Raw genomic sequence first — 16,451 nt, forward strand, 5'->3', positions numbered from 1 at the left:
CCATTACAGGGGTTTTCCAGGAGTTCAATATTGATGACCTATCCTAAGGATATTTAATGAATAGTGTCCCCATCACTGTCACCAATCAGCTGCTTTAAAAGGCTGCAGCATAGCACACACAGCGGTGTATATTGTATAGTTGCTGTTCACTTGAATGGGACTGAGTTGCCCATAGGCCAGGTGACCAATAAACGTGACGCCACTGACCTAGGAGGAGGCCGCAGCACACCTCTTTATATAGCTGATTGGCAAGGATGCCAGGAGTTGGACCCCCACTGATCAGATATTGATGACCAATCCTGAGGATCGCCGGGGTGTTCCTGAAGGATGGGAGTGGTAGTTCTAACTCTGAGGGTGGTGGTAGTACTGACAGATCACGATGGCAGTCTCCTCTGGCAAACCACTAGAGGGGTGCCTGTGTTCCCTGTAAAGTGATTTCAAATCCCCTTCCAGCAGGTTCCTGTACAGTGACTGGGTGGAAGCGGAGTTATCATTGCCTGTAATAGTGACCAGAGACCGTTATGATTACATATGATCTTATATGATCTTATTTACCACTTTCATGAAGTACAATATGTGACGAGAAAACAATCTCAGTAAAAGCGTTTGGTATCTACCAAACGCTTTTACTGAGATTGTTTTCTCGTCACATATTGTACTTCATGAAAGTGGTAAATAAGATCATATGAGAGCGGGAAAATAGTCCCGCGGGCGGCCCGATGCGCATAGTAACCTATGATGCTGTGCGCTCCCGATCAATGCCGCTCTGGGATATATGGCCCACTCACGGACCGTATGTCTCGGAGGGCATAAGTCGTGTGCAAGGGCCATAACAGTGTGAAAGTGGCCTAAGGGTATGGCCACACAGTCAGGTTTCCTGATGCCGTTTTTTCAACTCCAAAACAAGAAGGGAGTTCAAAAAAGAGGAGAAGCCGTATCTGTCCTTCATACTTTCTCCCCATTTATGATCCACTCCTGATTTTGGCTTCTAAAACTGCATCAGGAAACCTGAGCGTGCGTCAATACCCTAAAAATGAGTTTATTAGAGGTCGGCAGTAGCGTGCCCGGGGGAGGGGGGGGGGGTGGTCCGCCCCTGGTGCCGGCTCTCACAGGGGTGCCAGCAGGCCCAGAAGCAATGAGCGCTTCATTGCTGGAGCGCTGACACCCATATACTGCGGTGGGGCAGGGAGTGGAGCGCATAGTTCCTAGTAGGCCTGAAGACTATGCGGTGGTGAAATCTTGGCGCAGGCGCGCGTGATTACATCATCGCGTGTGCCTGTCCAGGACTCAGCAGCACAGTGCCGGGTGAAAATATGGTGGGATACTGTGTGGGGGCAAATTTTTTTATTTTATGTGCCAACTTTGGGGGCGATGAGGGGGGTGCACACAGGAGGACATTGGAGGGGAATATGGTGGGATACTGTGTGGGGGCAAATTATTATGGGAGGAATTACTATGTGGGGGGAAATTACTATATAGGCAGCGTGGGGGACACTACTGTGTGGGGGGCAGTGTGGGGGATACTACTGTGTGGGGGCAGCGTGGGGAACACTACTGTATGGGGGCAGCGTGGGGAACACTACTGTGTGGGGGGACACTACTGTGTGGGGGCAGCGTGGGGGACACTACTGTGTGGGGGGGAAGTGTGGGAGACACTATTGTGTGGGGGGGAAGTGTGGGAGACACTACTGTGTGGGGGCAGTGTGGGAGACACTACTGTGTGGGGGCAGTGTGGGAGACACTACTGTGTGGGGGCAGTGTGGGAGACACTACTGTGTAGGGGCAGTGTGGGGGACACTACTGTGTGGGGGACACTACTGTATGGGGCAGTGTGGGGGACACTACTGTATGGGGGGCAGTGTGGGGGACACTACTGTGTGGGGGACACTACTGTATGGGACAGTGTGGGGGACACTACTGTGTGGGGGGCAGTGTGGGGACACTACTGTATGGGGGCAGTGTGGGGACACTACTGTATGGGGGGCAGTGTGGGGACACTACTGTATGGGGGGCAGTGTGGGGGACACTACTGTATGGGGGGCAGTGTGGGGGACACTACTGTATGGGACAGTGTGGGGGACACTACTGTGTGGGGGGCAGTGTGGGGACACTACTGTATGGGGGGCAGTGTGGGGACACTACTGTATGGGGGGCAGTGTGGGGACACTACTGTATGGGGGGCAGTGTGGGGACACTACTGTATGGGGGGCAGTGTGGGGGACACTACTGTATGGGGGGCAGTGTGGGGGACACTACTGTATGGGGGGCAGTGTGGGGGACACTACTGTATGGGGGGCAGTGTGGGGGACACTACTGTATGGGGGGCAGTGTGGGGGACACTACTGTATGGGGGGCAGTGTGGGGGACACTACTGTATGGGGGGCAGTGTGGGGGACACTACTGTATGGGGGCAGTGTGGGGGACACTACTGTATGGGGCAGTGTGGGGGACACTACTGTATGGGGCAGTGTGGGGGACACTACTGTATGGGGCAGTGTGGGGGACACTACTGTATGGGGCAGTGTGGGGGACACTACTGTATGGGGCAGTGTGGGGGACACTACTGTATGGGGGCAGTGTGGGGGACACTACTGTATGGGGGCAGTGTGGGGGACACTACTGTATGGGGGCAGTGTGGGGGACACTACTGTATGGGGGCAGTGTGGGGGACACTACTGTATGGGGGCAGTGTGGGGGACACTACTGTATGGGGCAGTGTGGGGGACACTACTGTATGGGGGCAGTGTGGGGGACACTACTGTATGGGGGCAGTGTGGGGGACACTACTGTATGGGGGCAGTGTGGGGGACACTACTGTATGGGGGCAGTGTGGGGGACACTACTGTATGGGGGCAGTGTGGGGGACACTACTGTATGGGGGCAGTGTGGGGGACACTACTGTATGGGGCAGTGTGGGGGGACACTACTGTATGGGGCAGTGTGGGGGACACTACTGTATGGGGCAGTGTGGGGGACACTACTGTGTGGGGACACTACTGTGTGGGGGCAGTTTGGGGACACTACTGTATGGGGGCAGTGTGGGGGACACTACTGTATGGGGCAGTGTGGGGGACACTACTGTATGGGGGCAGTGTGGGGGACACTACTGTATGGGGGCAGTGTGGGGGACACTACTGTATGGGGGCAGTGTGGGGGACACTACTGTATGGGGGCAGTGTGGGGGACACTACTGTATGGGGGCAGTGTGGGGGACACTACTGTATGGGGGCAGTGTGGGGGACACTACTGTATGGGGGCAGTGTGGGGGACACTACTGTATGGGGGCAGTGTGGGGGACACTACTGTATGGGGGCAGTGTGGGGGACACTACTGTATGGGGGCAGTGTGGGGGACACTACTGTATGGGGGCAGTGTGGGGGACACTACTGTATGGGGCAGTGTGGGGGACACTACTGTATGGGGCAGTGTGGGGGACACTACTGTATGGGGCAGTGTGGGGGACACTACTGTATGGGGGGCAGTTTGGGGACACTACTGTATGGGGGCAGTGTGGGGGACACTACTGTATGGGGCAGTGTGGGGGACACTACTGTGTGGGGGCAGTGTGGGGGACACTACTGTGGGGGGGCAGTGTGGGGGACACTACTGTGTGGGGGCAGTGTGGGGGACACTACTGTGTGGGGGCAGTGTGGGGGACACTACTGTGTGGGGGCAGTGTGGGGGACACTACTGTGTGGGGGCAGTGTGGGGGACACTACTGTGTGGGGGCAGTGTGGGGGACACTACTGTGTGGGGGCAGTGTGGGGGACACTACTGTGTGGGGGCAGTGTGGGGGACACTACTGTGTGGGGGCAGTGTGGGGGACACTACTGTGTGGGGGGCAGTGTGGGGGACACTACTGTGTAGGGGAAATTACTGTGTGGGGGCCATTGTAGGGGAAATTACTGTGTGGGGTCCGCATGGGGGCCTTTCTATTGCGGAGGCACTGTAGGGGCTATTCTATTATTTTTGGGGACACTATACAGGGATTATTACCTGAAGCACAATATAGGGTGTTATTATTACTGGGGACACTCTAGGGGACATTATAGCTGCTGTGGACACTCTAGGGGACATTATACCTGCTGTAGACACTATAGGGACATTTGGGGTAATTTATCAAACTGGTGTAAAGTAGAACTGGCTTAGTTGCCCATAGCAACCAATCAGATTCCACCTTTCATATTTGACAGCTCTTTTTCGGAAATCCAGTTCTGCTTTACACCAGTTTGATAAATGACCCCAATTATGTCTATTAGGCCTCATGCACACGACCGTTTTTTTTAAGGTCCGCAGGTCCGTGATCCGTGACCGTTTTTTTGGCCGTGGGTCTTCCTTGTTTTTTGGAGGATCCACGAACATGAAAAATGAAAAAAAAAATCTAAGTCAAGTTTGCCATTGAAATGATAGGAAAAAACGGACACGGATCACGGACGCGGATGACAATCTTGTGTGCATCCGTGATTTTTCACGGACCCATTGACTTGAATGGGTCCGTGAACCGTTTGCCGTGAAAAAAATAGGACAGGTCATATTTTTTTCACGGCCAGGAAACACGGATCACGGATGCGGCTGCCAAACGGTGCATTTTCTGATTTTTCCACGGACCCATTGAAAGTCAATGGGTCCGCGAAAAAAAAACTGAAAACGGCACAACGGCCACGGATGCACACAACGGTCGTGTGCATGAGGCCTTAGGGTCACTATTTTTTCATATAAAGCACAGAAAAAATGCACCAGACGAATATGCCACTGACTATACTAGCTAGTCATACAAGCAGATATTAAAAGCTGAGAATTTTGCCAATATATTCCTGTCAGGAACATATCAGAGCCCATCATGCACCACGTCACGGTCTCTCAGCATGGCAAGGGGTCCTACCACTGCGCTAACTATGGTGTGAACACGGTCTGAAGGTGATGAAATCCAGCTCACAAAGCCAGACTGTAAGCCACACCCATATCAGACCGTGTGATGGAGGTTACCAGGTGCAAAAGAATATTAAATGCCAGGTAAGGGCACATTCAACACATACAAAACAAAATCACAGAAATATAGTGGCAAATATGGGGGAACTGCTCAAACCCCAAACACTGTAGCGTGTTTTTTATTGGGGGAGCAGTCCCACCGCATTTGGACCGCAGCAAACGACCATCCCCAGCAAAACATGCGTACAATGGAGGATGCCGGCGCAGTCCACATGCACCACAGAGGCATCCTACACAAAACGGAGCATTGTGCGGATGAAAAAATTATATAAATCACTGAAAAAATGCACCACACGAATATGCCACTGACTATACTAGCTGGTCATACAAGCAGATCTTAAAAGCTGAGACTTTTGCCAATATATTCCTGTCAGGAACATATCGGAGCCCATCATGCACCACGTCACTATTTTTTCAGCAGTATAGTACCTGGGCATTGGGGAGCACAACGGGCACAGTATTGGGGGTGGCAGCAGGATGACACTGTGGGGACACCAGGATGGGGGAGGTTGATGGAAAAATTGAGAAATCTAACGTGTCTGTGTTACAAACTCTGTAGAGACGAGATGCAGCTGAAAGAATTTCTCATGGCGGTCTAACGGAGGAGAAGAGGAAAGAAAAGGTCTACATGACAGGAGATGTCCCTTTATGTAAAGAAATTACCCGCCCCGGGTGCCAAACACCCTGGGCACGCCACTGGAGGTCGGTTTACATGTTCAGGTTCAGCAGCTCTTTTGTCATCAACAAGCAGAAGCATATGATCTGACTGCTGACCTGAGGCAAGTTCACACTGTGGTTGTGTGTGGTGAAGGACTCTTAGTCAGCAGATTAGGCACTGGGCACAGAGCGTGCTGATCTACAGGACTTTCTCACTAAAGTCTAAGACCTTCTGTTCTTGTCTTTTACTTTTCCTCAAACTCTTCTGTTAGGTAGGTGACGGCTCTTCTCAGGGTGATCTCCTGGATAGTGATCAGGTGAAGCTTACTGAGATGCAGAATGCAATGGGCAGACATGCAGCAGCAGACACAGGACTTGTTTGTCTAGCAGATGAGCGTGCTTGCTAGCTTGCTGTGTGCCTGGGCTTTGTAGGAAGTGGAACAAGACTTGCTTTCTTCTGCTTTTCTGTTTTTTTGTGAGAAAATCAGCTGCAGGAACACAAGGCCCAAGATGTTTTGCTTGACCTCAAATGTCCTGCAGCAAAGTTCAATGGGAGTAAAGTTTTTCAGTTGTGTATAAAGCTCCTTGAGGTCTGTTGTCAGGGCTGCGTTCCAGGATCCCTCCTCTTGGATTAGGTTGGTGTCTCTGTCTTGTTGTTGTGCAGTTTGGAGTTAGATATTGTTAAATGTTCATTTGTGAAGAAAGTTTTTGTTCAGAGAAAAATCTAAGCAGTCTGATCGCTCCTTGGAAAGTCCAGTACAAAAGGGCAAGAAAGTAACCAAGATAAAGCTGAGAAGGAAAGTTTACTGAAACTGAGTAGAAATAGTCCAGCAGGTGGAACGGTGCGTGCATTTTACCTGCTGCTACAGGTAGGTGTGTGGACAGCCCTGCCTGCCCTACGTCAACTGCCCAGAAAATGATTGACTTTATTATTATTGTTTATTATGTTGTTATAAATACAATGGTGTTTATTATTAATATTAGAATTTATTATGGTTATCAATGTATTATTATCATGTTAGTATTGTTATAGTAGTAGTTAGTAGTGTTGAGCGAACTTGTGGTTTCAAGTTCGGTGTACAAGGTTCAGGATCGGGTTATCTAAGAATTCCGTTTTGGTCCGTGGTAGTGGAATCCATAACGGAATTCTTAGATAACCCGAATGCGAACCTTGTATGCCGAATTTTAAACCACAAGTTCGCGCAACACTAGTAGTTAGTATCGTTTTAACATTTAGTTAAATGGATTGCTTACGTTGTACAATTGTGTCTTAAGCATGTTTCACGGCCGTGAGCGGTCCGTGGTAACCCGGCCTGGATTCCTGCTGAGAGCAGGAGCGCATGGCGTCATTGGTTGCTATGACGCCGTGCGCTTCATGCTGCCGCTGCACTACAGTAATACACTCGTATAGATCATACGAGTGTATTACTGTAGTGCAGCGGCGGCATAAGGCGCACGGCGTCATAGCAACCAATGACGCCGTGCACTCCTGTTCTCAGTAGGAATCCAGGCCGGGTTGCCACGGACTGCTCGCGGCCGTGAAACATGGCCGTGTGCATTCGGCTTTAGGCTCTGTTCACATTAGCGTCCCGTTGTCTGTTGCTATTGAAGCCATGACAGATATTATGAATGTGGTTCATTTACGAAGACCGCCTTTTTTTTTGTCAGTCTTTGTATCCCCATGCATTGTCGTAGCTTGCGTCTAATTCATGATGAGGCGTGAGGCTATTTCATCCCCTGAGTAGAGTAGTTTTACACCAACATTTATGACTGAAATGTTAGTAAATTAACTGGGGCTGATGTTCTGGTCCCTGTCACTCCCAAATGTCGACGGGAGTTTAAAAAAAGTCACAAAAAGGGGGTATACAACTTTTTTTTATGCCTAAAACAGATTTTGCTGTGTTCCAATGAATCTGTGGCAAAATCCACATGTTAGGCCATATTCACAAGTCTGTGGTGACATTTTTGACAGGACAGTCACCGTAAGGCCTCATGCACACAGGGGGTCCACAATATGTGGGCATGTGGGCATTGACTTACAATGGTTTTAGTGCCGTCTTGTTCATTTTAGAGAAAATACATCCGGATCCGTTCAGAACTAAGCGTTTTTCCTGATCCCTTGCTGCATCCAGGAAAAAGGTAGATGTCAAAGTAGCCTAAGGCCTTATTCAGACATCAGTGAATCACGGATGTGTAAAGCCGTGTTCTCTACTTAATGACTACGGCTCCATTGCGCTCATTATAGTCAATAGGTCCATGAAAAACACAGACTCGTATGATCATATGAGTGCAGGACAATAGTCCCGCAGGCGGCCCGATGCGCACAGTATCATAGTGACCTATGATGCTGTGCGCTCCCGTTCGCACGATGTATGCCGCTCCGGGACATATGGCCCGCTCACAGACCGTATATCTCGGACGGCATACTGTCATGTGCATGAGCCCTTAACACGAACTCCGTACAGTATTACAACTAATCTGCAACTATCTCAGTAATCTGAATAAAGCCTCCCGCACACGGCTATATCTGTTTTTGCGGTCTGCAAAACACGGATCCCGGCCGAGTGCATGCCACCAATTAAGTTTGGACTTCTGTAGAAATGTCTTATCCTTGTCCACAAAACAGACAAGAATAGGACATTATTGGGGGTCATTTATCAAACTAGTGTAAAGTAGAACTGGATTAGTTGCCTATAGCAACCAATCAGATTCCACTTTTTATTTTTGCTATGGGCAACTAAGCCAGTTGTGCTTTACACCAGTTTGAAAAATGACCACATATATCTTTTTTGTGAGGCCGTGGAACGGACGTATGGATGGGGACAGCACGCCGCCCCATTGAAATGAATGGTTGCGGATAGAAACCGTGTGCATGAGCCCTAAGGCTTCCTTTTTTTTTACACAGCAGTATTTTGGTCAGCATCTTGCATAGTACTTGTTAGCCAAAATCAGGAGTGGAACATGAACTAAAATGGACATTTTTGCACCTCTTCCATGTTTTGGACACACTGCACAGTGAGGGGGGGAGTTGCCCTTGGTGCCAAACTGGAAGGGGGTGCCCAGTTGTCTGAGCACTGTTAGTCAATGCTATTGCAGGCAGCGCACTGACCACAATGATTCACTGAACGTCGATGTCAGGATGCGCGCAGTGTGCTGTCTGCTACAGAGTGAATGGCACTGACTCAGTCGCAGGCTGGCTCAGGCCTGCGGCGGCCTACAAGGGCGTCGGGTACACGCACCTTGCTCTCTCATAGGCCACACCCCCTCAAGGCCTAAACCAGGTCGTGTACTGCTGCAGAAGGGGAACCATGGGAATAATTGTCAGTGAGGCTGGCTGGGGGCCAAATGGGGCCTAAATACAGATTGGCCCATGGAGGATTATTATTGTGGGGGCTTAAAGGGGTTTAAAGCTTTTCCCATATAAATCACCTATCCTCAGGGAGTCGGGCCCCCACCGTTCCGCTGTTTGAAGAGACTGCAGCTCTTATATGAGCGCTGTGTGCTCTTCACTGTTTACCTGCTCTGTATCCACATTGCAGCGGCAACCAGGTGTGCTTACAGCTCCTCTGTCCCATTCACTTGAATGGGACGGAGCCATTGTAGTTACATTCAAGTGAGGAACTGTAATTACACTGTTCACCGCTGCAATGCGGACAGTGAGCAGGAAAAGCGTGATGAGCGCTGCCTTCTCTTCATACAACTGATTGGTGGGGGTACCGGGAGAAGGACCCCTGCCCATCTGATATTGATGACCTATCTGTTGTGCAAACTCCATATAGGCCCCCATAGTAATAATACTCCTTATTAACTCCTTAACCACCAAGCGCCTTACATGTAGCAGGAGCAGCTCGGGTCAGTGACAGCTGGGGAACCTGAGAAAAAGACAGAAGCCGCTTATTACCGCTTCTCCTTTGCCCAGTGTATAGCACTCAATGAGCGCCATGCGCCCTGGCAAATTTACTAAGATGTAAATGTAGGCGAAAAACTACACCAGCCACTTTTATTTTTTTTATCACGCATAAGAATTGCCATAGATGCACGTAATTTATGTCGTAAATTAGATGAATATAGGCAGGGCAAGGGGGGGAACTAAGACCGCCGTAAAAAGCCTTTTTAGTAAATGTACCCCAATGTGAACTGCGCCAAATGGATAAACGATTTTACATACACACCAGGTACTTCTCAATTTTCGCTAAATTGTGACCGTATTTTTGTATGTTTTATTTTAGTCTCCTCGATGTTATAGGCTACAGAACAAAAGATGGTCTCTCTGATATGTAGTGAATTGGTCTCTGAGATTTACTGACATCTGTCTCTTTTTCTATGTTCTCAGCTGTCAGCATGGCGGCAAGCAGAAGTCGCCCTGCTATACGCAGAGTGGCAGTATTTGGGGGCACCCATGGAAATGAGTTATCCGGAGTCTTCCTAGTTAAACACTGGTTAAAACATGGAGGGGAAATTGCCAGACCGGGCATGGAGGTGAGACCATTTATTACCAACCCAAAAGCTGTGGAGAAATGTGTTAGATATATTGACACTGACCTGAACCGAGTTTTTGACAGTCAAAGTCTTAGGTAAGAAAGCATCATGTTTTCTATTATATCATTTTCGAACATATTATAGATTTTAATTTGTGTTGGGATGTGGGGGGTAGCAGAGACTATTAGGGTCATTTATCAAACTGGTGTAAAGTAGAACTGGCTAAGTTGCCCATAGCAACCAATCAGATTCCACCTTTCATGTTAGAAAGGAGCGGTGAAAAATAAAAGGTGGAATCTGATTGGTTGCTATGGGCAACTAAGCCAGTTCTACTTTACACCAGTTTGATAAATGACCCCATTTGTTTTTCTGCAAAACCTGGGCGATTCTGTGATCAAATAATAAAAGCAAAGTTTAGAACAGAGAGCTCAGCACAGCTTAAGGGTCCATTCACACGTCCGCATCCGTTCCGCAATTTTGCAAAATCGATGCGTACCCATTCATTTTCAATAGGGCCGGAATGTGCTGTCCGCATGCGCACGTCTGTTCCGCAAAAAAATAGAACATGTCACAATTGCGGACAAGAAAAGTATTTTTCTAAGAGAGTGCCGGCGATGTGCAGTCCGCAAAATGCGGTATGCACATTGCCGGTGTCCGTGTAAACATAACAGTTGCTTAACAAAATAGGAATGCACATTGTGGAGGCCTGGAATACCGTATTTTACGGCGTATAAGACGACTTTTTAACACTAGAAATTATTTTCAAAAGTGGGTGGTCGTCTTATACGCTGGGTATAAGGCAGCACAGGGGAGAAGGAAGCAGTCCCTCCCTCCCCCCTGTGCTGCCCGCTGCCACCAATGATGAGAGAGGGGCAGAGGAGAGGCCTGTGGTTTATTTATTGCAAAAAAACCATTTTATAAATATACAAATTACCAGTACCGGTACGTTTGGGCCCAAGGGGCTATCGCCGTTTTGTGCCCAGCTGCGCCCCAAATTCTGGATCTCAGCATTTCCGTTTTTTATCTTCTGAGGCCGCTCGTAATCTCGCGCATGCACAGTTAGTTGGAGCACTCGCTCGTTCTTGCTGTGAGGGTGGAGGGAATAGAGGAGACAGCGCCAACTAACTGCGCATGCGCTAGATTACGAGCGGCTTCAGAAGATTAAAAAAACTGAAGTGCAGTGAATAAATTAAGAGAGGGGCGGCGCTGGGATCCAGGATTCGGGGCGCGGCTGGGCACAAAACTGTGGAGGGACAGCCCCTTGGGCACAAAGGTACCGGTAATTTGCATATCTATAAAATCGCTTTTATACGGTAGTCTTATACGGCGAGTATAGCCCAAACCCTATATTTTAAATGGAAAAGTTGGGGGTCGTCTTATGCGCCCAGTCGTCATATACGCCGGTAAATGCATAAGATGACATTAGGTTAGACCAATAAAAACAGTAGCAGGGTGCAGAAGTGGTAACACCTCTCCACCCCTCAGTGCCTTCTGTTGTTTCTCTGTGATTCCTTTTGTAATTGTATCCATATATTGACAATGGTTGTTACCATTCCACTTGTCGATGGTGGATGTCCCTATACATGGTCCAATCTATGCTGAGAATATCATCCTGTATGGGAAAACATTATTTTAACAAGGGAATAGGGCCATCCAATTGCGGAATGTATTAGCATGAGGAATAAAAGCACAATGCAGAGTTGTAAGAAAATATGCTGCCAGATTGGTATTGCATAGTAAATTCTATTATATTCATGCCAGGAGAGCCAAAAGTCTCACCTGTCAAATGTTCTCTGAGTCCAGCTCCATTCTCCCTTCTCCTCCACTTCCAGTTCTTGCTGGACTGGAAATGTAATGTGCTGTCTACATGAACTATTGAATGATGCCTCAGTGGTAGCAGCGGTGATGGGCCGTGCCTAAACAGGTTACCCCTACCGGCCAGTAAATCGCCTCGGCAGTGAAGTGAGGCCAGACGGAGCCGCAGGATCAGGGGAGGCTGGCATGACGGGTTTGGTGGAGCGAGGACTGGGCTGGATAGGGTTAAGCTGCTGGAGAGGAGGGAGTGGCCAAAGAGGGGGCGGGCGTCTGGGCCATTAGGAAGGAAGGCAGGGGAACGAGCACCGTTTTAGCAGAGCAGGAGGAAGAGCATCACATCACCAGCAGCATCGCATACTGCTATGGCTGATACAGTGGAGGCGATGCTGCGGCGCTTGCGGGAGGCGGCGGATTAGAGGGGCCCTGGATGGTTAGAGCAGCAGGTGAATGCGTTATTGGGGGGGGGGGGGGGAGGAGGGTACAGCTAGCCCAACTCCACCAGCTAGACGGCCGCGGCGGGTACGGCCGCCGGCGCGCCTAAGCCCCGATTTACCCCCCCCCCCGGGTCCGGCGCCGTGTCAGGAGCCCATCGGTAAACAAATCGGTGTGTGAATCTTTCTAATCATTGTTTTACTTTTGTTGTCTTGCAGGTGCCGCGCCCGTTGTTAGTGTGGATTTTGGGACACTCATTCGTTTTCTGGGGGGCCTTGCGGGCGGATGTTAGACGTAATGGGCGTCAGTTGGGGTGTGTTGCATGTGGGGGGCAATGACCTTGGTGTTCGTCCTTGCAGGGAGTTGATTCGGGACATAAGGTTCAATTTTTTTTATTTTATTTTATTTTTGCGATTGTGGTCCCTTTCTTGTCCATGGTCACTGTGTGGTCGGACATTGTGCCAAGGAAATCCTGGAGGGAGGCTAGATCTGTGGACAGGTTGAATAGGGCCAGGATTAAGTTAAATCGAGTGATTGGGCGTTTTTGTGCCAGGCATGGGGCGGTGTCAGGGCGGCACCCTGAGCTGGAATCGGGGACCGGCGGTTTCTGGAGAGATGATGGGGTCCACCTTAATGCTGTGGGCATTGATCTTTGGTCCCTGGATTTACAAGGAGGAGTGGAGAGAGCTCTCTGTGTGTGGCGGAACGCGCGAGCTTAAGGTTACAGTCAAGCTGCGCATTGTTGGTGGGGGGAGGTCATAGAAGCTGGGGCTACTGGATGGTACATGTCAATGAGAGGGCCTCAATGGTGGGGCTGGACTCTCAGAGTTGGGGCACCTGGTTAGCTTAGTGTGGCGTCCATCAGTGGGTGTCCCCGAGCTTGTTATTGGAACGTGGTTATCAGCTTGATTTCCCAACTTTTTCTATTCCTATAATCCTTAAAATTTCCTTTAAGAATTAAAAATTTCAATTCTTCCACAGAGTGTCCTAGTCCAGGGTAGTATTTTTTGCCCGAATGTTGTTCTTCAACATAATCTGATGTTTGCACCACCTTTGTCCGCTGGCTTGATGACGATCTCCTTGTTCCGTGCTGAGATTCTGCTTTACTCTGTGCTGTTTGTCCAAAATATGCGATTTTTCTGAAGCAGTCTATGTACTCAGTTTTTGGATTTGTCCAGATTGTGGGGTCCAAGCTGTCCTTTTCTTCTTTGCTGAAGCTTTTTGTTCCACCTTCACTTGTGATGTCAAATTTTTCAAGAAAGAATTCTTTCACTGGTAATCTGAAGACAATTCTTCTGCAAAAATGAGTTCTGTCAAGTTGTTTTGTAGGGCAAAATTATTTCCAGAGCTACCTCTTCGGGCATACAAACCACGACCAATCCTGAGGAATCTCCTTGTCAGAAGTGCCCTCTCCTCAACATCAGAGACTGGAACGTTTCCATACAAGTGTGGGAAACCATTTCTCTGCACCAGGACACTCTAGAGCCTGTATTACACAGCCCGATGTGGCAGACAATTGTCGGGAAGGAAGCATTCCCTCCCGGTAATCGCTCGCTAGCTAGCGGAGGAGACCGCTGCTGTTACATGCAACGATCTCCTCCACAGCCGGCGACATTTCGTGCTGTCTAATAGCGTGCTTAAAAATCTGAATTGTCCAATGAACAAGTGTTTGCTCATTCATAGGGCAATCGGTGGCAGTATAAAAAAAAAAGATTGTCCAGTGTTGTACAGGCTGTACTACACTGGCTAATTTTTATTTATTTTTTATACTTGAAGGTTTTAATTCTTACATTTTAAGGATGATAAGGCTTGCTTTGACAATCGCCTATTGTGAATGGTGGTTCCTGTCTTATCTGTAATTCTATTCCTGCCTGTAATGAGATCACCTCTGTATATAGATAAGTAGGTGACTGCAGTAGTATGATTTCTACGGACCATAAAGTGGCACCTATTATAAGGTTTAGTGGCCAGTATGAAAACTGCAGGATTTTATGGTTTTTGTTTATGGTTTACCATGGTGATGGATCATGTGATGAACGCAGTGACGTCATCAAAGGTCCTATTGAGTTTTAAAAAAAAAACATTTTTTTTAACCCCTCCAGCCCTATTGTACTATGCATTCTGTATTCAGAATGCTATTATTTTCCCTTATAACCATGTTATAAGGGGAAATAATTAGAGATGAGCGAACTTCTGTTTTAAGTTCGGCGTCTAAAGTTCGGGGGCGGGTTAGCGGAGAATCCCGATCTGGAACCGGATATGGATTCCGACTTCCGTTGTGGTCCGTGGTAGCGGAATCAATAATCGGCCATTATTGATTCCGCTACCACGGACCACAACGGAAGTCGGAATCCATATCCGGTTCCAGATCGGGATTCTCCGGTAACCCGCCCCCGAACTTTAGACGCCGAACTTAAAACAGAAGTTCGCTCATCTCTAGAAATAATACAATCTACACTACAACTAACCCAAACCTGAACGTCTGTGAAGAAGTTCGGGTCTGGGTACCACAGTCAGTTTTTTATCACGCGCGTGCAAAACACATTGCACCCGCGTGATAAAAACTGAACATCGGAACGCAATCGCAGTCAAAACTGACTGCAATTGCGTTCCTACTCGCGCGGATTTGCCGCAATGCATCGGGACGCATCCGGACACGCCCGTGTGAAAGAGGCCTTAGGTCTAATGATAAGGCTGGGTTCTCACGGGCGTTGCAGGAAAAGGTGCGGGTGCGTTACGGGAAAATGCACGATTTTTCCGCGCGAGCGCAGAACATTGTAATGCGTTTTGCACGCGCGTGAGAAAAATCAGCATGTTTGGTACCCAAACCCGAACTTCTTCACAGAAGTTCGGATTTGGGATCGGGGTAAAAGATCATGTGACGGACCATGTGATGACTGAAGTGACGTCACCACAAGTCCTTTTCCTGTGCACAGCAAAGAAGAAGACAGAAGAGAAGCCGGGCTGCACGAGCAAGTGGATTAAGGTGAGTTAAATTATTTTTTATTATTTTTTAACCCCTCCAGCGCTATTGTACTATGCATTCTGTATTAAGAATGCTATTATTTTCCCTTATAACCATGTTATAAGGGAAAATAATAATGATCGGGTCTCCATCCCGATCGTCTCCTAGCAACCGTGCGCATCCGCACTTGCTTTCGGATGCTTGCGATTCTCACTTCATGACCTCATTCACTTCTATGGGGCTTGCGTTGCATGATAAACGCACAATATAGAGCATGCTGCGATTTTCACACAGCGCATAAGTGATGCGTGAAAATCACAGCTCTTGTGAACAGCCCCATAGAAATGAATGGGTCCGGATTCAATGCGGGTGCAATGCGTTCACCTCCCGCATTGCACCCGCGCGGAAATCTCGCTCGTGTGAACTCAGCCTAAGGGCTCGTTCACATGAACGTTTTTTGCGTTGGGTATACAGGCCTTTTTTTAAGTTCCTTAAACGGAACCATTCATTTCAATGGTTCCGCAAAAAAAAACGGAATGTACTCCGTATGCATTCCGTTTCCATATTTTCGTTTTTCCGTTCTGTTCAAAAATAGCTCTATTCAAGTCAATTTGTCTGCAAAAAAAACAGAACACATACGGAATCCGTTTTTGCGGAATCATCTATTGAAAATGTTATGCCCAGCCCAATTTTTTCTATGTAATTACTGTATATGCCATACGGAAAAACTGAATGGAACCAGAAACACTACTGAAACAAAAAAAACTGAAAAAATGGGCCCCAAAACACTGAAAAAGCCATACGGTCGTGTGAACAAGCCCTAAGACAAATTTATCAAGTAATATGAGACATTTGATAAATGTGGCATAAAGTCCTCCAACGTAGACTCAAGCAAAACGGATTTCACATTTCCCCTCATGATACAGTAAATTCCCCCCAAAGTATTTTCTCTGGCTTACACAGATCTGTGCATTTTTGCACTGCTGGACCAGGGAACATTTCTCTTCCATGTCAGTGACATTTCTGCTTGTGCTGAGTCGTCCCATCATTTGTTCCCGGGGTTTGTTCTTGGCATGAGTTGAATGGATCCACTTTGCTTCATTATCACAAGTGA

General features: G+C 48.4%; 1 protein-coding gene across 3 annotated transcripts in view; it reads left to right on the plus strand.

Annotated features, from left to right (window-relative positions):
- Positions 1-5,795: 5,795 nt before the first annotated feature.
- The window catches only part of ASPA (aspartoacylase), a 34,673-nt gene continuing 24,017 nt past the window's right edge, over positions 5,796-16,451 (plus strand). The window contains exons 1-2 of one of the 3 annotated variants that reach the window (XM_044283736.1): positions 5,796-5,918; positions 9,980-10,220. In XM_044283736.1, coding sequence (XP_044139671.1) covers positions 9,988-10,220 — 233 coding nt within the window. In that variant the 5' untranslated portion in view covers positions 5,796-5,918; positions 9,980-9,987. Of the gene's footprint in view, positions 5,919-5,970; positions 6,282-6,306; positions 6,516-9,979; positions 10,221-16,451 lie in introns of those variants that run through there. The other 2 variants (XM_044283735.1, XM_044283734.1) reach the window with 2 other exon arrangements.

The sequence above is a fragment of the Bufo gargarizans genome, chromosome 3, assembly GCF_014858855.1.
Source record: "Bufo gargarizans isolate SCDJY-AF-19 chromosome 3, ASM1485885v1, whole genome shotgun sequence".
Lineage (NCBI taxonomy): Eukaryota > Metazoa > Chordata > Amphibia > Anura > Bufonidae > Bufo > Bufo gargarizans.